General features: G+C 39.9%; 2 protein-coding genes and 1 long non-coding RNA gene across 3 annotated transcripts in view; 2 read left to right on the forward strand and 1 right to left on the reverse strand.

Annotated features, from left to right (window-relative positions):
- Window positions 1-287: 287 nt before the first annotated feature.
- Window positions 288-17,655, forward strand: LOC109487797 (recombining binding protein suppressor of hairless-like). The gene is made up of 12 exons (XM_019791866.1): window positions 288-536; window positions 9,096-9,155; window positions 10,940-11,041; window positions 11,515-11,680; window positions 12,319-12,493; window positions 13,115-13,252; window positions 13,739-13,851; window positions 14,317-14,457; window positions 14,959-15,114; window positions 15,624-15,727; window positions 16,217-16,414; window positions 16,971-17,655. Exons 1-12 carry the CDS (start codon window positions 511-513, stop codon window positions 17,062-17,064), a joined length of 1,473 nt encoding a protein of 490 aa, XP_019647425.1. The 5' UTR covers window positions 288-510; the 3' UTR covers window positions 17,065-17,655.
- On the forward strand, window positions 6,045-7,859 carry LOC109487805. Its single transcript, XR_002141281.1, has 2 exons — window positions 6,045-6,217; window positions 6,758-7,859. It is a non-coding gene; the product is annotated as an uncharacterized LOC109487805 (long non-coding RNA).
- A 4,407-nt stretch (window positions 17,656-22,062) lies between the features above and the next one.
- Window positions 22,063-22,845, reverse strand: part of LOC109487560 (neuronal acetylcholine receptor subunit alpha-10-like) — a 31,043-nt gene continuing 30,260 nt past the window's right edge. The window contains exons 6-7 of the mRNA XM_019791568.1: window positions 22,439-22,730; window positions 22,063-22,243 (exon numbers count right to left, since the gene is read on the reverse strand). Coding sequence (XP_019647127.1) covers window positions 22,063-22,243; window positions 22,439-22,730 — 473 coding nt within the window. The remainder of the gene's footprint in view (window positions 22,244-22,438; window positions 22,731-22,845) is intronic.

Consider the following 22,845-nt stretch of genomic DNA (forward strand, 5'->3'; position numbering starts at 1 on the left):
GATCGGGTGACAACTGCGGCAAATGATACTGACTTGCAGCCACCTAAAGATCTAGGGCTTGGACTTGAATAATTCGTTTTTAATCTCTTTTATTTTGCATGTCGAAAGTCTTCATTCAGAGCATTTTGGTATCTCCCATTCCCCCCTTCGCTTGACTGGAAGTGACGTCAACGGTAATACTCAGAGACGCCCGGAGGTGCATGCGCATGCATTTTAATACGTTGATGTCACTGTCCAGAGTGCGTGTGGGAAAATTTCGTTGACCCAGAGTGAACTCTAAGTGGTTCTCATAGGTCATGTATGTTGCAACATGCCTATTTCAGGCTAGGGAATATCAGACAGGGCTATTATCATCACATGTATCAACGGCGCGCCAAATTTATGGTCCACTTGGGAGCGGCCAGAGTGTGGGAAAATTTTGTTGACCTGGAGTGAACTCTAGGTCGTTCTCGTAGACTCTCGCGCGGATTGGCGCAGATTGCGAGAGTTGGAGCTGCTTCCACAGGCAAGATGGCGCCGGTTGTGACAGATTGCGAGTGAGTTCAACTTTGTTTTGGTTGACATTTTTCACAAAATTACCGTAAATATGTGGATAGATTGTCGTAGCTCTTTTAGGATAGAATAATGACATTTCGGTTTGGTAGAAAATACTGTAGTTGGTAGAATACTTGTTGATCTGGTGGGATTTTGGGACCGTTTTTGATTACGCTTTTGTTCGGTCCCCATGACCTGTGAGCAGCCCCTTCCCCTAGAGGCAGCTCAGCTCCTCCGTGCAGACTTTTTGTATCGCTTTTTGCAATAATGATACAGTAGTCTAGCAGACCTGGACCTATTGTTCAACACTAAAGTACACTCCGTAAATTGTCTGAGCTCCTGCTGAGCTCAAAGAGTGCAAAGTTTGAACGCTCTTTGTCGTGCAATGCGGGAGGGTTGCAAATTTGGAGCTGAAATCTGTTGCGTCCCAACTTTCGTCAGAGTTCCCAGACGGTCCCGGGGACTCCTTCTTCAAATCTCACATTCTGTCACCGACTGCACTCTCCGGCCCAAAACCGCGGCTAGATCGTCAGAAAAGACCATTGCACAAGACAGGGGGAAGCCAAAAAATGAAATTGCGTGGGATTTGTGCCAATTTGGGGGAGCTGAACCCGTGGGAAAAATGCCAATATTTCTCCCACGGCCATGTGGTCTTTGTTTATAATTTACGGGGACCGCGACCCAGGCTTTGTCCGGGCGAGCTGCAGCCTGGTATCATCTGTACAACAGCTCGCCTGAATTTCTCCATTTAGCTGCTCTAAATCCACACTTTTGGCGACTTTTATCACATTTCTGCGTCCTCTGGTTCGCAGTTTTGACCCAGCAGACCGCCTCTATCGCGCAAATCGCTGATTATTCCAAGGTGTTCGGGCGGCTTTTGTTACCCGAATCCGCTCTCTTTTGTCTGTATCCATGGGTCCCACATCGGGGCGGGACTCAGAACCAGCTGTACACAAGAAAGAGAAAAAAAATAACAGGAAAGAGGGAAAATAATACACCCATTGGTCCTCCTACACCACATGAGATTTGATTTCGCTGACTTGGTTTTGTTGTGTTGGTTTAGGTTTTCTTGTTGGCGACCTAGTAGGACCTGTTGCATTTCTGTGCTTTGTTTAAACATGCAGTATTTATTTTGTAACGAGTCCATGTGGGGTGGCATGGCTGACCTGGGGCACTCAGGCACAGGCTTTCTCAAAAACACCAAGAGCTCAAACTCTTAGATTAGAATTCAACTCACAGATTTTTAAATGAAAAATCTCTTATCTCTACCAATTTTGTGGACAATTCAAGGTTTATTTTTCAACATCTACAGTGATACAGGGTGGGTAGATAGACTTGGAATACCAGAGATTTTTATGCAGTGTACTTAAAATGCCCCACAGGGACTAGAATTTTCACCTGACTTCACTTGTCATTGTGACTCAATTCATGACAATGCACATGCTTACTGAGGAGAGAGTCAAGGCTGTTGTGTTTTCTTTTCCTTTTTTTGTGTGTGAATCAGTTGTCTGTTTTTTAAGGTTTCAAACTACAAAATACTCACATAACTGTTTGTACAAATATTATATTGATTTAAGGATTTGCACATCTAACTTTACAACTTATTGTGCCAAGTTTATGTTCAGGGGTCCCAATGTGTAGAAATTCTACACATACTGCTATTTTGAATTATATGTGAATTCCAATTTTGAAGTTCAATTATCGTATTTAGAAATTTCGTAACTTTGAATTTCTCCTACTACAAGTATTATTGTATGTGATGACCACATTGTCTGTATATTTTGTGATGACATTGCCTTTTTGCCAGATGGATCACTTAGTGCAAGGAGGTTAACCTTCTTGCTTACTGTATTTCTTGTTTTCCTTTGAAAAAAAAAGTAGCTTAACTCAACATGGCATTCAGAAGCATCTTTAACTACTTCAAAGTTGTTACATAACATACACTTCTAATCAACTTGAAGAAATCTGCTTCAAGCAAATGCTTTGGGCTCCAATGAAATCAACAGCTGTTTTCCTTTTGGGATGACAACAACAAGACTACCCCCTGGTCAGACACCCTCCATTGGGACAAGGCCTATGTGGGATTTGTCAAGGTCTAGGGTTTCCCATAATTGATTTTGATATTGTCAAGTCATTGGTGCACACTTGATATGGTCACAGGAGGCTGGGAAGTGGTGGATCCTATTGAGATGGTAATGTGGGAGAAATTGTTTTTGCTCCATGCTGGTGGCTTCAGGAGGTGTGAACTGGCCACAGCTAGCAGCCCTAGGCAGGCACCTGTTCTTTGGTGTTAGGTGAACCTGAAATATTTTTCCGTCATCTCAATTTTGTTTGACGTAACATTATGTCAAGAGGCGAGGCATTGCCAGAGGCAGGACAATCCTAGGGGTACCGGGGACATGCTCCCCTGGGAAAATGTTTGAAATATTGGCCGTCCAAAATGCTATTTCCTGCACATGTATTTTTGCTGGTAGACTAAGCTTAGCCAGGTAACCAGACCTATTTTAGCTCCTGGATCTATATCCTCTATTTGCAGAGAGGATAAAGACTCAGGAGCTAGAATAGAATACTAGTAGTAGGTCTGGTAACCAGGCTAGACTATTAAAGCTTAGTTCAATGACATCTCATTCCATACCTTTTCACATTGATTTTTGTCTGTCAAAAATGATAGATTGGGGAAAATTTTTGTCCATTGGGAAAAGCAAAATTCTGTCAAAACACCATCGTTTTTTTGTATACCCACTGTCGTGCCAATGGTGAATTGCTTGGAGATAACTTTCTTCTAATATTGAAAGATTTTTAAACTGTTTTAATCCTTGCAAAACATATGCAAAACACTGAGAATAAGCTGGATTTATACACTTGCTTGGACTCATTGGAGGTTAGAAGTTAGTTCAGCCCAATCCTACCAAGTGATCATAAGATATGCAGTACTTCTACTAGTTCCAGGGAAGGCTTGACTGTCCCGATAAATCAGGCCATGGTCATTGATAACCCCCATGCACAGCCTCTACAAAAATGCCAGCCTCCTGACCAGATGGCTGTTGTCTGGTCAGCACAGGCCAGACTGACTAGCCAGGAGTGGGTTATGGGGTCAGTCTTGGGTCAGCCCAGAAATGTCTTGTTTCTTGTGTCGTAAGACAGCTGTAGCCTTAATGCATGTAAAGCCTTGGTCACAACCCGCCGTACACATGTACGTCGTGCATCTGCGTGCTGTCTACGTGCAAAAACGTGGGAAAACGTAGGGCATCCGTACGTGGTGGTTAGTACCACCTACGCACGTAGTCCTACGGATTTGGGAGCACGCAGACGTCATAGAACTTTAAGTGCATGCAAAACTTTACATGCGTGCAGTCTGCGGATTCAACACCCGTACGTGCGATGCGCGTGCCCTGTACAGCCTATGAGCGTACAAAGCACGTTTTCAGAAAAACGTAGCAGACGTGGCCTCCCAAAACGCGTACGGACAAAAAGCATGTACGGTGGGTTGTGATCAGGGCTTAAGCTATGACCTTCATTAGCATCATTGGTATCAAAACACATATCTGTACCTCAAAGAAACTGATACAAATTCAAACTTTGTGAAACTTTGATAGAACTAGATGACTGTGAATATTGTGGACACTTTCATCTTTTTGTCTGAGATGTGAGTTTGAAGCCATGATGTTAAATGTTCCGACGCTAGGTACAATGACATTTTCACCTGGGGTGAGTGAGGAAATAGGTGTAAACTGCCTTTCCCAAGGACACAACACGACACAAAAACAAGATTTGAACCCAGAACCTTCAGATTCTGAGTCAACAACCCTAACTAGAAGAACACCTTGCCGCCAGCTGCCACCATCTCGATGCTATCTGCCAGGAATCCCTGTCTACTGCTCTTGGTCAGGCCTCGAAATTAACTTTTCTTCCTATTGTCCCAGCACTGTCCCAAAAATAAATTTCAATTGTCCCAAAGTAAGGATGAACTGTCCCAACCTGTTTTTAGAGAAGTACTGTATGACTTGAACTTGAAGTCAGCTTTATTTTGCTTATGTTCACTCCTAGGCGCACTATAATTGCAGAGTAGACAGGAAATTTTGGGAACTTATATACGGATCCAAAAGCTGGGACGTGTGTCTGATAAACAAAAGAAGGGCTGACATTCTGATGTTGATTATGTTCCAAAAATGTCCCAAAGTGTCTTTTTAGTTGTTGCAGCCCAGATTTTTCTGGTCAGTAGCCATTGGAACACCTTTAATTTCGAGCCCTGTTGGTGTATCTGATAGTGACAGAGAAGAACCTGACTCCTGAGAACAGGATCCTTCCCACACATCCAGGACATCCTCAATGCCACAACTGTTTACTGTTCATGTTTTTCCCACACATCTCCCTGGGGCGACACCTAACTACACTACACACCTGTACGAGTAGAAGTGTTAGAATTCCCTACTCTCCAAGCAGGGGTGTAGGCAACAGTTTATTTTTGACGCGTATTTAGGCATTTTTATCTGGCTTTCTTTCGTATGCCAAACGTGGCATATACTAGTACTGTTTCGGCTATTTGATGCGCTCTTGCCAATTTGATACTGTCTTGTAGCCACCAAAGGATCTGCTTGGAGATTAAGAATTCTCATTGGGATACCTGTGCATCATGTTTAATTACAGTGCATTGCCCTTTCCTGACTATCTGTACTGGGAACTTTTTGGCATGTAAGTTTCTTCTATTAGTATTTGTTTTGTCGTCTCATTTGCTGTTTGTGGCAGACACAATCCTAACAAAGGATTCAAGATTTCAAACTTTCTGCATTTGTTATACGCTGGAGGTTTTGTTTATTGTGGATGATTGAATCACCTTGTCACGTACATAGTCCTGTGGATTCAAATTGTGTGATAGTCAAATTCCTAAAGGGAATCTGTGGAAATTTTGATGGTGTGCATTGAAATCTAACAAAGTCATGTTAACGTTATGAAGGTGCTTTCTTTAAAAGCGTTCTTTCCATTTTGTTTGATTTTTGGCAGGAAAATTGAGTCTTTCAATGTTGTTGACTGTGTTGCTGATCAGGTTACCATTACCCAGCCTGCATTACCACTTCTGCATTTTTTAGGAGAATGATTTTCAATACTTGTAGTTATTTATCTGTTTGCATCTTATTTGTAGTTATTTATAACTTGTGCCCAAACTGGTTGAAGGCTAAATTGCAAGTTAACACAGTATATAAAGAGGTAAAAAATTGTCTGCTGAGGCTACAAATCTATCTGGGGTTCCTACATACACATATATGGTTTTATGAGGTTCAATGAAGAAATCAACATTCAGACAGTCTCCTTGAAAGCCAAGTGATCATGCATTAAGAACTGAAGAACCCTCCAGTTGGCTGGGTAAATTTGAGCTTTCAGACAACTAGTCCATGTCCTGACTACTGACACTACCCTGTTATTAACCTGATCAGTGGAGGAGCTTCTATGTATGAATAAGCCTATTCGCCATTACTAGTGCGCCTGCGCGGAGTTTACTTAGCGACGAAGAATTGGAGATAAACAAACCCGCGGCCTCCATGGTCCCCAGCGCCAGCGTATGTCTCGATTTCCAGCTTACACACGGCGTTACCGGTGGTGGCCCGCCTTGGGCTGAGTTCCAACGATGTTCTGGACCTATCTTGCCTAAAATATCGCGATATCTTTATCTTCAAGTGGATTTACGGTACGTTTTTTGACGGTATCCAAGCTAGCGCTAGCGCCTAATTAGTTATGCATGCCCCCCTCCCCCATCCTGCACGCCTTCCGTCTTCACGTTTTCCGCTCAATTTTCCGGTCCAATCTCGATAAAACGAGTTTTGGAATACCTTTTTTCGTGTTAGAGTGGTTATTTGTGTAAGGTAATGGTGGAATTTCTCAGTTTTAGTCGGTAAAAATCGTAAATAAACTGCATGAGTTTTGTCTTCAGAAGACCGATACACTACGTGTTCTTGTGTCACCCCAAGCACATAGAGCTTTCTAACCACAATCCTCACCGTCTCACCACGACATTATTACCGATTAAAATAATGATTTAGGAATAGTACAAGCAGTGATGACATCTATATGTTTATAAATATTTAGTGTGGTTTTCGTAGCGGGATACATAGGGCCATGGGGGTTTTGTGCATGCAAATGCCATTGCATTAGTGCATTCAAGACTTGATGTTTTGAACGTAAATCCATCAACTTTTGGTTCAATTTTTTTCTCTTTTTCTTTTTACAGTGTTACTTTCCCGACCTCAACATGAAGCTGTGTGCAGTAGTGAATTGCAGCAATTCAACTTACCATCTAGAAAAATGGAAGAGACATGCCAAATACATGGTACAAAAAATGGACCATTTTCCTATGAGAAGAAAAAAACCTCATGCTAGGAGAAGAGGGAATAAACTTATGAACAAGCTTGAAGCCAAACCCAGATGGAATATACTAAAAATACAAGTACACTTAGGTTCTGAAATGGTTTCATGAAAGTATATTGTAACCCGCACATAAACAGTGCTGCAAATTGTAATCATGACAGATATTTTATGTACTGAATTTTGATAGTTCTGTGCAGTAATACTGCTAAACTGGTACAGACTTTTAGTCTAACAAGGGTCTGCTGTAAATAGATTCAATATGATTATCTTTTCACTTATTAACTTGAATTAGTGGAAAATAATATATTTGAACATGATGTCAAGTCATTAACACTATATTTACCACTTAAGATACCTTTTTCCGCATGCAGTTGAGAAAGCTGTGGTGAACTGGTGTAGTTGACTCCTTCGTGCCTGCACCACAGGTGCTCCCAGTGATGGTCTAAGTACTAGTACTTAAGTTTAGATCTTTTCCACTGACTGTTGACCATAAGATCAGGTGTATGTAGAGAACTCCAGTCATTTACACTACTTACACCAAACACCTGACCCCTGCGTTTGGATCTTGAAAGTGGAATATATAATTTGTAACTACTCTCTTGTTGTTTTTCTGGCCAAACACAAGAAAAACAAGTCAGTTAACTGCATTGACAGTACTACATACTCACTCACATTCACTATCCGGTTTATTGTCTAAATACTAAATAATATTTGCAAGACAGCATAGGTTGTACGATGGCGATTACTAGATTACTGTAAACATTCACACTGTGATAGAAAACATACAAGCACCGTTAAACATAAACTTACTGTGTTAACACACAAACAGCTCTGCAATCAAAGTGATGTAGAAAATATAATGCCACAGCACTTGGCTCAGATAGTTGATGAAGACAGATATAGTTGAAAACTCAAATTTCTTGAGTTGGAGAACAGTTTTTTTTTAAATAAAATATGTAACTTACCAACTCAGATAACCTTTCAATTACTATTTCCCTGGACACTGATTGTACTGTTACATACATGTATATACTATAAAGAAAACAAAACAAGCACCATTTTGATATTTTTCTTATTCCCATATCTCTCTATATGTGGACAGCACTTAATGAATGGTGCATAGGAAATATGATATTAAATATACAATGCCATATATGTTGAGAAAGACCTGTACACTAACACAAGTATTACTGGCAACATGCAACAATCCTTTACTAAACACAAGGTTCTTCAAAGAAAATTAATGCCATGGTTGCTTGAATACTACTGTTATGTCTTGGGTTCTGTATCCTGGGTCTGTGGACAAGTTCGTCTCCGCGGCCAAGACAGTGTGGACTAAGGAGGTAAGATGTGCCTAGTCGTTTGAGGAAGCAATTTCTGTCTGCAGTTGGGGTAATATGGTGGTAAGGGACTTCGCTTACCCATTCAAAGTCGAAGTAGGAGTATGTTTTCTCCTCATCATAGTCGCCCGACAGCCGTTTTACGTAGTATGGGAGGCACAGGGCCGGCTCGCTAAACTCATGATCAGTGCTGGGCCGATTTTTAAGTGCGGGGGGAGGGGCATCCTTTGACGTCGTCCTTCGGTTCGACGAACTACCCTTCCGTGAAGCCCACCGGGCCGAGAATAGGTGAATTTTTTTTATTCTTGACTATAATTCTTGACATTCACAACTGAACCTGCTGCTGTCTTCGGCGAATTCGGCAACCGCGTCGTGATTCTTTTAAGCATACGAAGTTGTATGCGCCTTGAAGTTGTAGGCTTTTCCCCCTGGACGTGACTCGCGGAAACGCCTTGAAAACCGGCAGTTACCGGCAGTCTAACCTCAACCAAGAAACGTCTGTCATCTTTGCCGTCCAATAAGATATAAAATCTCCACTTACGGCCCGGGTAAACTCATTTTTTTTAGCTACGTAGCGGGATTCGACACTCGCGCTCGCTGTGTCGCGGGGCGACGCGGTTTTGTTTATCTCTCAAAATGGCGGATATTACCCATCATGCATTTCGCGCCGGTAATGGCGAATAGGCTTATACCAAAGGTGAAGGTTAGGACTTAGGACAGTTGTCATGCACACTTTTGTCTGTACATGTCTCCTGTTAGTGCCCTTGATTGGTTGGTTGGTCAGTTGATTGATTGATTGATTGAAGGGTTTACTGTTCATTGACCTCTTCCAGATCTGTAAGTCCTTCCTTTATTTTGCAGCAACCAGTATGAAGAACCGAGGCAGGTACAGAAAAGACAAGAGCCCAGGAGACTGACTAGGTAAGCTTATTCATTCAAAAATACATTTAGGTATTACATTTCAGTCCATAAGATCATTGTATGAATAAAATGTATTGTTTTTTCCTGATCATGATGTTTCTTCTTCCCCTTCCCCTCCAATCACAAGTTGTACCAGTAGAGAAGTCCCAATCAGGCTTTCTGTTGATAGAGACTACTACTAGTACATATATAAGTGGGATGTCTACCTATAGAATTGTCAGTTGTACCAGGTCAGAGTTTCTACCATGACATAATAATGGCACACATTGTTGCATCCTGTGCTGCCACAGATGCAAAAAAGTCCTCCTAAATTTGAAACCGCTGACAGTTTAGATTGCCGTGCCTGGTGCAATAAGTCCTATTGTATTTTGTACCAGGAAAATTGAGCCCCAAATGGCAGCCATTGTGAGCCCAGGGGTCTATGGGTCAATCGCAGCGCATTTTCCATATTGTGGCCTTCTGTTCATCCAGACATGGGCTAGTCCACTTACCATAGTTTGGAGGGGGTATCGATTGTGTTCAACCAGACATGGGCAAGTCCACTTAGTTTGGAGGGGGAGGAAATTTATATATATATTGTATATACATGTAATACATTTTGTTAAACTCAACGGGAGTGATCAGTGTAGATTCCTTATTAGCCCCTTTGGATTGGAATGAAAAAGGCCATTTCACATGCCAGATGGTCTGTCAAGTTTTCTTGTGATTTTGTGATTTGAAAAAAATTGTTCGTAAACCATAATATTTTGAATAAACAAAATTAGCTCCCATTTGCTCTCCCCAGAAACAAATTTTTATTGCTTAAATGAAGCAGGTAAAATTTTGTATCGTACCAACATCAAGTATATATCACGTTGTATAGTTTCAACTATGTGATGTAATTTGACTTCAAAAACGTATTGTCTTCTATTCTAAAAAGTTACCCCAAAACTTAGCTTCATCACTTGACTGGTTGTAGATCATTTTGTGTAGACTGTTCCAACAGTAACCAGTGAGTCAGGTGTTTTGGTATTGTTCCTTACGTCATGGTTAGTTGACAGGGAAAGGTTGGCTGTTCCGGTAACTGATCACCGTGGGAAAACCAGCTGGAAGTAACAGGATCTGACTATTGTCTGTGGCAGAAATGTCCAAAACCATTTGAAAACAACAAATTATCGTAATTATGTCTGCATAATTATGCATATACATAAATATCTGGGACCACCTCAACTTTTTACTGTACCTGACTAATGCAAAACTTTCACAGATACATGCTGGAAAGAAGTTTATGAAAATACGTTAGCCAAATGTAGGCGCATAGTGTTATAGTCTAGAGTGGACAGCGTGATATTTTGTTCTTCAAATTTTAAGATTTCACAAATGCTTTTGAGAAAGAGACTAGAAAGAATGTTACTTCACACTATCTAATACTTAACCAGATCACGAGATATCAAAACTGGAATTTCCACTGCAGTACAATAACAAGCCGCCAGGGAACACAAAATTTAATCATTCCATCCATAGGATTATTGTGCTAAACCACATACATGCATACATACAATCATACAAACATACCATCGAAAAGCTCTTTCGAGGAGCAAATATTTCTTTTTAATCATTTTTGTTGAACCGTCTTTGTTCACAGAATAATGCCTATCACTATTTTCAGGAACTATTAACAATACTATTGATGTCATCTCATCTTATACTAAGTTATAGTCTGGTACAACTGTTTCTCAGACAGTATGTATTTTTTTCCTCCTTTCATTGTGCTGGTGCTGACTGGTTGTGTTTTCCACCCCCAGGGAAGCCATGAGTAGGTACTTAAAAGACAAGGCGAGTCTGGACCACACACTAGTCATCCAACATGCAAAAGTAGCCCAGAAATCCTACGGCAGTGAAAAAAGGTAACACACTCCTCTGCCTCCTCTGATGTTTAAGATGATATGCCTTTTGAAATTACCAGTATATATGTATCTAGTCAATGCAATTTTGGGGCAGCAAACAAAAACATCTTGACGAATACAGATTTTTCTGATGTCTTCCTGCACCTAACCTGCACTGGTCCACATACTAGGTAATACATGTAATATATACATGTGTATGTGGATTTTCATTTGCTGCATTGACTGTTACCAGCTTTGAAATATAGATTTAAAGAGATAATGGCAATGGTTACTAAAAGGTTTTTAGTATGATCTATACTTTATACATTGTTGTTATAATTCACAATTCTGAGTGGTGCAGGTAAAATTTGTCTGGTGCAGGTAATTTTTAATGTTATCTACACCAGTGCAGGTATGCAAAAAAAAGTATTTCCAGACCTGAATGTGTATAAAATTGTCTGATTGAGAGACTGAGTTGTTTGTTTGTGTTTCAGGTTTTTCTGCCCTCCCCCCTGTGTGTACTTACAAGGTCCTGGCTGGAAGAACAGGAAGGAACAGATGGAGAAGGACGGGGCGACGGAACAGGAGACGACCGTACATGCCTTCATCGGCATCGGGAACAGCGAACAGGAGATGCAACAATTACACTTAGAGGGGAAGGTGGGAAACAGTCTTATTCTTAAACAGTCTCCCTATTCTTATTACTATTTCTATTACTAATGTGTAGTAGATACTTGAAACACTATTTTAGTGTAAGTAAAGTTGGAACTGTGTAGGGCTCAAAAATTTAAATACTACATGCATATGCAGGTTAATACAGGTAAAATTGGAACTGTGCAGGGCTCGGAATACTATTCTGCTAATGCAGGTTAGTGCAGATAAAATTGGAGCAGTGCAGGGCTGAAAATACCACCTACATATGCATGCATTGCATGTTATTGTTACTGCAGGCAAAATTGCAGGTATTTCTTCCATGTACTATATATACATGTAAGACTTTGCTGCATTGACTATTAGTATTACCACTTATGAAGTGTAAAAGAAACAATAGCTATGTTTTCTGAACATTTTTTTAGTATGATCCATGCTTCCTAAATTCTGAGTGGTGCAGGCAAATCCAATGTGATCACTTTTTGATAATTGTTCCCATTGACATACGCATTAAGAATACTATAGTGACTACCTGTCCACATAGACCAGATTTTATCAGCCCCCTGAGTGGCCTTGGGCAGTTTTGAATGTACATGTACAAGAGTTCTTATTCTCATGTTATGTTCTCTCTTTGTTTTCCCCTCCAGAATTACTGTGCAGCCAAAACCCTGTATATATCGGACTCAGACAAGAGAAAACACTTTATGCTGTCAGTGAAAATGTTCTGTGGGAATGAGGACGACATCGGGGTCTTCTTCAGCAAAAGGATCAAGGTCATCTCCAAACCCTCCAAGAAGAAACAGTCGCTGAAAAATGCAGACTGTGAGTTCCTGTATTAACCATTGTGTTTTTGGCAATGCCACAGGGGCAAAGCTATTAGAATAGTACAGAACTGTAGAATAGAACAGAAACGGATAGTGAGTGAGTGAGTGAGTGAGAACTGTGTTTGATATTGCAAATATTCTTACTAAGTAATTCCACACATACATTCCCTAGGGAATTCTTTTTTGGCAACACATTGCAGAACCAGCCTTTGCACATACATGTAGCAGGGAGGAATTCTTATCCAATGGTTGGGGCATAAAAAAAATGATGTTTACACTATTACAGCTTTTGTTTTTACTCTAAATTGCTCAACTGTGAAATAGATAATGGATGAAACTGTGGAAGAGTAAAATGATCATTGTATGGTTGGTCAAATCTACAGCTGTAGAGAAATTTTACTGCTTTAAGATAACAAAGAAAACATCATTTTTACACATTTGCTAGACTATCCAGAGAAAGAATGAATGAAGAAAATGATAATCTGAAAAAAAAAAACAGCATTAAAAGGCATGCTTATAAGAATAGTGGCTTGGTACTTGCAAAGCCTCAGTAATTGAGTCCATTTTACCCTTGAGCTTGATGTAAAGTGTTGACAAACAAACTTGTTGTTGTTTCCAGTGTGCATTGCGTCCGGTACGAAGGTGGCTCTGTTCAACAGGTTGAGATCACAGACAGTCAGCACCAGATATCTCCACGTGGAGGGGGGAAACTTCCATGCTAGCTCACAACAGTGGGGAGCCTTCAGTATACACCTCTGTACGTTGTAGTCTTTGTACACCTTTCATACTTCTGAAGTTCACATAAGAAAATGTAGAAACTGTGGTAACTTAAGTGTAATTGTAAGTAACTTTTATCTGCTAACAGTGGAAGATGTTAAACTTCAGTGCCAAAAATAGTATAAGAAAGAAAAGCAAACATTGATAACTTGCAATTGTATGTAGTCACAGTAATTGTTTGATTCGAATGTTATTTACGAACCATTGTGCCAGGTTCTGATCTGGCCGTCATGCTCAATATGACATCATTTCTGGAATCTAATTGGATAAACTGGCAACAGAAATCAAGCTGAAAGAATGATCTGCAAGATTTGATGTTCCCTAACACCAGAAGAGTGTAGTTTTTGACCAAACATCTTTGTTCATTGAATAATACATATCATGTTTGTCTATTATGCGGAACTGTTGTATTTTAGTGTTATTGGTGTCATATGGTCTTTATATTATGTTTCCCTGTCCTGTTCAGTGGATGATGCAGAGTCAGAGAGTGAAGAGTTCACAGTGAGAGACGGTTACATTCACTACGGACAAACAGTCAAACTGGTCTGCTCCAAAACTGGCATGGCTCTTCCCAGATTGGTAAGTTACTAGCAACATTGAGATGGCTACATTCACTATGACAAACAGTAAGATTGGTAAGTTAACATTGACATGGTTACATGTACTACAGACAAACAGCTAAGATTGCTAAGTCTTCATTGTTCCTCTAATATTTAGATAAATCAGCATTGAAGGAAACTTGAGTTGAAATATCTAGACAACATCATTAGACCAAACCAATCTTTATTTCTGTTTCTTGGATTTGAAGGAAAAAAAGGAATTTCAAAATAAAAACAGGGTCAGGGAATAGTCGGTATATTAGTAAACTTTAAGGGTATTTTCAGATGCAAGTTTTCCTCCTAACCCTTTGTTTTCATCTTCTCTTTTTGCTGAATTTTTGCTAAAAATAGCCAGGAAGCAAGAAAATAAAATGTTGGGAGCATTCCGCATCTCTAAAATGTGTTGCACTGAAATGACTTAATATCTGCCATTTATTGTCCACAGATAATCAGAAAAGTTGACAAACAGACAGCCCTGCTAGATGCAGATGACCCAGTGTCCCAGCTCCATAAATGTGCCTTCTACCTTAAGGATACAGAGAGGATGTACCTGTGTCTCTCACAGGAGAGGATAATACAGTTCCAGGTAAGACACAGGTGTTCTAGTGCTGTTTTTTCTTTGACAACTTCAGGAAAATAAGAAAACATTCCTTCTGTACAATGCATGTTAGTCACATCTTCTTTCCCACTAGAGGCTCCACCCACTTAGCAACCAAACATTTGACAAATTTTATCTACATGAAAGAAAACAAATTCTTTACCTAACCTTTTTGTCTTGTCTTTTAATCATACTTCAAATTTACATCTTGTGTCATATCACAATTATCAACTTAACAGTCACACAAATCCAATTTTGTTCACTAGAAAAGCAATCACTGTCTAGTAAGAAGGGGACCTAAGTCTTGTTTTGTTTTGTGGTTTTTCATTCAGCATGCCTAAATCTAGACCTAAAATTGTTAATCTCTAAAATATTAACATTTCAATAGAATCCAATCACCTCAATCAACAGATTGTTACAAGTTAGAAGTATGCTTTAAATACCATTCACAATATGTAAATTGGTTGTATGGTTATCCTTTTTTTTCAGGCCACGCCTTGCCCCAAAGAGCCTAATAAGGAGATGATCAATGACGGAGCGTCGTGGACGATCATCAGTACAGACAAGGCAGAGTACACGTTCTACGAGGGGATGGGTCCAGTCCACGCCCCACTCACACCAGTGCCTGTGGTCGACAGCTTACAGGTCCGTGGAACTGATTTATTATAAAAATTTGATAATGCAGACCTTTATTGTACTGTTATGGCCTGATGGGCTAAGTACAGGTCATGGTGATGACGTTTTATGTACCTGGACAAGTTTTATATTTACTACGTCAATAGTGTACTATTACGTTCATGTACAGGTTCGAGGATATATTTTATTATACCCTTTCATTTGAGACATGAAGCAAGAATGTAATTTGATAATGTTTTCTCTGGTGCATGAATTCTAAATTAAAAAGTATTTAAAAGTTTTAGAGTGTTAGATGCAATTTACCTATCTTTGGTGGGAAAACTGGTTTCACTAGTGTATCATTTTGTTGAGGTACAGTACAGGTACACTGAATGTTCAGGTCTGGACCTGTACCTGAAGAATTTGACAGGTACAGGATTTGAGAGGTACATTTACATGTACAAGTATAAGGTACACAGCCCTACTGTATTATATTATGAATGACAGTGCAGTGGCTAATATGTTTTTTCTTTCCCCAGCTGAATGGAGGAGGTGATGTCGCTATGTTAGAGGTACAAGGGGAAAACTTCACCCCTGCACTGAAGGTTTGGTTTGGCAATGTGGAGGCAGAGACTATGTACAGGTACGTCAAGCAATAGCGTTTACCAAAAGTTAGGGGACATGTTGTTGCAAGAAGTATATTTCTAGCATTTTTTTTATTGACACTTGTTGAGTCATTATGTGCTCCATGACTTGTACATGACAGATGTGTAGAGAACATGCTATGTGTAGTGCCTGACATGTGCAATTTGTACATGACAGATGTGTAGAGAACTTGCTACAGCATAGTGTCTGACATGTGTGAACATGCTATGTGTAGTGCCTAACATGTTTGACTTGTACACTACAGATGTGGAGAGAACATGTTATGCGTAGTTCCTGACATGTGTGACATGTACACTACAGATGTGGAGAGAACATGCTATGCGTAGTTCCTGACATGTGTGACATGTACACTACAGATGTGGAGAGAACATGCTATGCGTAGTGCCTAACTTGTGACTTGTACACTACAGATGTGGAGAGAACATGCTATGCGTAGTGCCTGACATGTGCCATTTGTACACTACAGATGTGGAGAGAACATGCTATGCGTAGTGCCTGACATCTCAGCCTTCAGGGAGGGGTGGCGCTGGGTTAGACAGCCCATCCAGGTGCCCATCTCCCTGGTCAGGAACGATGGCGTCATCTACCCCACCTCGCTCAACTTCACGTACACTCCAGAACCTGGACCAAGACCACACTGTACTGCTGCAGAGGACATTCTCAGGTAGCAATACCCATTGAACTTTTCATTGTTCTTTTCACTGCATGTACATGTAGCTCCTTAAAAACCCATTGGACCACAGGGGTACTGTTTGGTAGTATGCAAAACCCAGATTTTTCACATTTTTTCTTCAATGTTTGGTCAACATTGCATCAGAATTTTTGCAGAGGATATTTTTTCTGACACAACATTTGAAAACTAAAGACAGGATGCCATCCTTGAATATACATTCAAATAGAACCTTAAACAAGACATTCTGCTTAATTACTATGGCATACACAATACGGTACATTATGGGTTTTGAACAGGCGCAGTACGTTCTGCCATCATGCTCTGTTGTGTTGCAGGGTAGGGTCCAAGACCAAGCAGAACCTCTTTCCTCTTTAGGGTGGGATAATCATTGTAGTAAATTTGCTTGTACATGTAGATGGCTTCTTTTACTCCGCATTCCACCAGCGAATTGGACCAGGATGTCAGTTGACTTGAGATTTCAAGAGTGCCCTTTGTTATGTTGTAAGTGATGGCTGACTTTACTTGACTTTGTTTGTCTGTTTTTCAGGAGAGGTGGCAGCATCACAGAAGACGTGGCGCCGGCTGGGCCGGGCGCAAACGGTGGTCACGAGCCGACCACCTCGACCGGGCTGGGTCCGTAACACAGGCACGAAACCCACGTAACACTGCCTCCACTCTTATCACTATTAGCTGTACATACGTATATTATTATATATGGATATTCACATTGAGTCAGGCCAGCTTTGTGTCTTAAAAGTAACATTCACATAGCCCTACTGGAGAGGCTGTATTATCTGTACATGTCAGCATTTCTAGTTGTTGTTGTACTTAAAATGGCTGTCATCTGTAGAGACAAATTGTATAGTCTTCAGATGCCAATGTACATATATTAGCTATCTACAACAGTACTGTACAACAACTAGGCATGCTGATATGTGGAAAGAGCCAGAAGAAATTGGAGATGATATTTTGACATCACAAAAATAGGAAGTGTAGCCACCAGTTTATGATCCATATGTAAACTAGTACATGGGCTGTACAGACTGTTTCAATCTTGGAATAACCCTTTATGTGGCAAAACGTGACATCAGACCACAGGCAATTTTTTTCCTGGCTGTAAAATGTCAGAATCAGTTTTAAGAAAGAGGGAAGCTCTCACACAAGCATCTTTGAAGGTCATATTGTTCAGTATGTTGGTAGAACGTACTGCGCCTACATGAATCCTGTAATGTAATGTGTTGTGTATATGGCAGAACCTCTCGTTTAAGATCTTAAATGTTGTGTCAGAAAATATATTGTCTGCAAGAGGCAAAATTCTGATACAATGAAAACCATGAGAAATGTGGGTTTCATGCAGTTGCAGTACATTCTGCCGACATGCTGTATTGTTCTATGTAATAAAACTATGTACATTATGGTCACCTATGTAGTAAAGTTACAAACTAACACGAACAAAAAACTATAGGAAAAAAAGTAACCAAACCAGTACAAACAGAAAATCATAGCTACATAATGTTAGATAAGAAAAGTATTATGATTATTTCAGTATTGTTAGATATGTTGCTGATTTTGTAACCAAAACAATGGTATATCAAGAGGAAGAATGGTACAGTTAACCACTGACTTCACTCTTGGAGTAATGTTATTGGTATTAGTGCCTCAAAAGATGAGTCTTTGTATATGACATCCCTGGAAGGATGTTGATGGTTTTGCAAGAATGAAAGTCTTCTTCTCTGTACTTAATTTAGCAAAGTGGTGACAGTATAGCCTCCTTTGCAGACTTCTTGGAGCACTGGTATGCGATTTTTTATACAGGTTAAAGTTCTAGAGGGTAGAAGTCTGCAGAGGAGGCTAGCAACAGTAAGTAGTTAGGAAGTCAAAGAGGAACAGCAACTGCCAACTTGTACATTCAAGCACTGTGACATGGCCATGTTAGGCCACAGAATCTTTCACCACTTCTGAAACTTACTCAATGCAAAATCTAGGTTCTACACAATGAACAACAGGGTGCTATTACTAGTTATAAAAATTGATAACAAGAGTATTATGTTACATAATTAGTCAGTAACAGTCTTTATAGATGAGGTCTTCCGTTAAAAAAATCAGTTCTTTAGCCCCTGTAGTCTCAAACATGGATAAACCATATGTACATTATCAGGATTTGGGAAATCAAATAGGAAAACGGTGAACAAATTGTTGAAAGATTTCTGAGAGAGAATTGCCATTCGCAAACAGAGCTTACAGAGAAAGACATAAGGTGTTTGTGAAAAGTTGTGAAAACTGCGAAAGGTTGTAAACTTAGCATTCTTCCATGACAACCTTTCATCACTGAAGTTTGAGGCAATCCACCTAACTTTGGTAAGAAAGAGGTTCAGTTTCACTGTTGTATTTTGTGTCAAATAATTTACTAAGGACGTAATCTTTCTCCAATCCAAAATGATAGCAAGACGTATAGTTACAATACATATTATTTCCTTTTATGTTCCGAGAGACATCATAGGTTAGAACTGTATGTTAAAAAGAAAGCTGTCCTTGCTATGTACATTGCTGGATCAAGTACCTTTTTGTACATTTTTACCAGAGTTCAATAAGGCTGAGGCATTTGACAGGACAGTTGATTGTACACAAAATAGCAATATACATGGGAAACACAAGCAGTATGATATCAATGATATTTTCTGTAGAATTAGTGAGTTTTGATTTAAACTCTTTTTTCAGTCTAACATTTGATCACTAATTTTAAAAATCAGTTATATAATACATGTTTAGACAAGATGCATGTATGTTGATTCGATATACATGTAGTTTTGGATGGAAAAACAACTATTTTGTTTTACATTTTGATGCAATGAGAGGACATTGAAAATTTCAAATGACATTGGTCATTTAACAAAGTTATTGTGTGTCACAGCTGGATTTAGCTCAGTTAGAACTTAAGAAAATCCACCAAGCTTTATGCAAGTAAACCATTTTGTGGTAAAATGTTCATAATCAGTATTCAAATGCTCATTGATGCATACTAGGATACATAGTAGGTCTTCCAGTGAAGTTTTCTCTTCACAAGTTAATACGGTTACATTATTATTAAATGGTGCTTTGTTAAAGTTCATCATTGAAAATGTTGACACAGTTCTGTTAGTTATATCTCTTGTAATATGCTCTATCACATTGGAATATTACTTGTAATTTTGTCTTGTATCATAGGTAATATTTCTGTTTTAAGACCACAACTTGTAACAAAAATAGTTCCAAGTTTTGTTACCATAGCATGATGATTAGGTCTACTATAATAACTTGTGGATGCAACATGTTATAAATATTTTGTCCAATTTTTTTTTTTTCAGAAGAGTATGTGTATGTATTCAGATACATGTATATGCATGGGGGAGGGCGGTCACAGATCTTCCTTATTAGAAAAAGAAAGTCAAAGTACTGGAAAAAGGCTTTGATACGAAAAATTCATTGTGTTTAAAGCAAAATCAAGCAGATAATATGGGTGAACATAAATTATCTCCCCATGATTCTCTAATGGACTAACCCACCCATGTTTTTTCCGGGATTCCAAAGGAAGTGAGGATGGGACCACTCAAGGTTGGAGGGGGTAGAGAGAAATGAATTTGTACTGGGGAGTACATTTATGTCAATGCTAAAAAAATTGTATCCTAACTCCCTTCCATGTACAACCCTGCAAAAATTCAGCCTGTACTTACTGTGAAGACAACTGTCCATGTTAATTTTTCATGTCCAAGCTTCTTTGTGTAGAATATTTCTTTGTGTATATATATCTTATTATTTCTATTATTGTCAATTGTACAAATATGGTCATAAATCATTTATCCTTATGCAAATATTCTCTTACATCTCAATAAACAAGTTTCTAATTTTACCATTTTTTTTATTCTTGTGTCGTGATTTGATGTTACCGGTAGTGTAATTTTTCTTAGATACTTTGAACAGAAAAAGGCACCTGTAATGTATATAGCACAGACCACTCTGAACTGTTTAGCCTAGTATCCCAACAACTAACAGAAAGTTCCTTACAGTTCAGATAAAACATAATTAAATTCTCTGTATTTTGTATACGACAGCCAGTGCTCTTTGCATCAAGTTACTTTTGTACCATGACATATCATAACCATTATCATCAACTTATCAAATCATTTATCTTTCTTCCCCATCTCCTTCCACTGAAGATTAAGTTCCATGAACATGTCCATTTTCCTCAGACCGCAAAATTTTGCTACTGTAAGGCCACACCAATTTAATTTCTTGGTTAACGGATTCGCCCACTTTGTTTTTTTCTGATTTGAAAATAAAAATAAAAATTCAGAATCAACTGCAAAATGCTCATATTTTGCCCTGAACAGTTGAAAACAGTCCTTTTCATCCTAGTTGTTACAGTTATTCTATCTTTCAATGCAACGGTATCATTAAAAGTTAAAAATTCATTGGTTAAATTTTGAACCAGCCTGGTGTGTTGGCTCCATGGCTCCTATCGTACCATTTTGGGCCATAATAGGATGCATAGGCCTGTTTTTATTTTTTTCGCCCGCCCGCTCAATTATTTTTCTAGAAAAATCCGTTAACCAAGAAATAAAATTGGTGTGGCCTAAAGATAAAGTGAATTTCAGTGTTTACTTTTATGCAACACAAAACAACCAAATTTCCATCTGTATCCATTCATTTTCATTAGGAATTTGGCCCACTGATCTGATAATAGTAGATGTGTCTACATGAACATGTATGGTACCAACAAGACAGCTCTAGGAGCTTACATTCTAAGTTAGAGTTTTCATAGGAATACACGTAGCACAAAACTAGAAAGGCAACATTTGTGAGCAAATACATTATGTTTACCTTCACATGGTCTAGCCCAACAAAATACTGCTCTATTCCTCTTTCTTAAATTCATTCATATATATAGTGACCAGCCCCTCCAACTCTATTCTGCAACTTGCTACATAATGTAACCCAACACCACAGAGTGTCTGCTACATCACCAGTTACCATGGTGAGAGCCATCTGTTCCAGGTCATTGACCTTACTTGTTCAAAAGAAGAAACCCGGCAAATTGTTTTCCTTCTGTAAAGATAATTACAGATAGCTACATAGACTTCCTCGTCAATGATGTTACAATGATGCCACGTCTACGTTTTCCCATTTACTCTTTTGCATCCCCAGGATGGCAAAAAAAATTACAACTGCATTACATTTTAATGGCAAAATCTAAGGAATGTTCTCCTTCTTTTCAATGTGTGACGTTGAAGTGCATCTACATTTGTACATTGTAGACTTACAGTTCGTAATCCCCTCAGCAGCCAGAAATGTTTCTTAGTACATAGAAAGCGTCCTCAAAATGGACCTTAAATGTAATGATAGTAATATGTCTTTCCCTTAGATATGCTTGTTACAGTATCTTAGTACACTTTGTTATTGTGCAGCTGAGGCAGCAATGACTAACATGTAACGTTAAGTTGACAATTCCATCATTTTTCAGGACCAAAATGTGTCACACAAACTACGTTTTGTGCTAGTGCCCTCCTGGTCTTTCCATAAAGGTTTTCGGGATAACCTTGATCTTCCTTGACCAGTCAGGGAATAGTGAAAGCGACATCTGGCGAGTCGAACGTCTGCTGCAGTCACACGTAAGATCCCAGTATCAGCAGGCTGACGGCAATGGCGGTTAGCAGCGAGAGCCACAGGAACAGTCTGTCCACCACTTTAGCCACTCTCTGCCACTCCGCGGCCACCATGTTCTCCTTATCCTTCTTCCGGAGCCGATCTGTGACGTATCGAACCTCCTTCTCAATCTTATCCAGTCTTTTCTCCAGTTTGTTTGCAGCCACGACCCCAGGCGGCTTCTGAAGTTCTACAAGCTCGTAGCCGACTCCCATCCTGCAGTTCGTGTTGTTCCGCATGGTGGTGGACGTTCTCCCGCCATTCAGCACGTCCTCTGAGCGCATGCGCAGAGAAGAACGCAAGTGCACCTCGTCAGGTCTCTTCAGGTCTTCTAACGAGCATGCGCGCTCCCGGGCATGCGCACAGCTGGCGGTGTTGTTGTCGCAGTCGTGGTGGCTGCCGCTTCTGCTCGTGCGCGGTGAGGCGCGGCACTTGGGTTTGTCGTTCTTGCAGCAGGGGATGCTGAGGTCGCGGAAGAGCAGGATCTGGGCCAGCCACTTGAGGATGAGCCAGCGCATCCAGCGGGGGACGGGGCGAGCCTCTGGGCCGCAGTGGTGGATGTTCATGACGAAACACGACATCCCCGTGGACAGGGACATCAGCGTCATACTGGCGATGTAGTACTTTCCTGGATGGATGACACGAAGAAGATACATCTAAATGTGACATGCAAATGTTATGTGAAAGATTTTGGTCGGGCCATCGCTGGATAATTCATGCAGTTGAAAGACAATGAAACCAAT

The sequence above is a fragment of the Branchiostoma belcheri genome, unplaced genomic scaffold, assembly GCF_001625305.1.
Source record: "Branchiostoma belcheri isolate BF01 breed outbred unplaced genomic scaffold, Haploidv18h27 scaffold9, whole genome shotgun sequence".
In the NCBI taxonomy this organism is placed as follows: domain Eukaryota; kingdom Metazoa; phylum Chordata; class Leptocardii; order Amphioxiformes; family Branchiostomatidae; genus Branchiostoma; species Branchiostoma belcheri.

Coding starts and splice junctions, on each gene's coding strand:
- LOC109487797 (XM_019791866.1), top strand. CDS start 511: ATGGCGCCGGTTGTGACAGATTGCGA. Junction 11,042..11,514: donor TCCTACGGCAGTGAAAAAAG/GTAACACACTCC, acceptor TTTGTGTTTCAG/GTTTTTCTGCCCTCCCCCCT. Junction 11,681..12,318: donor AATTACACTTAGAGGGGAAG/GTGGGAAACAGT, acceptor TTTCCCCTCCAG/AATTACTGTGCAGCCAAAAC.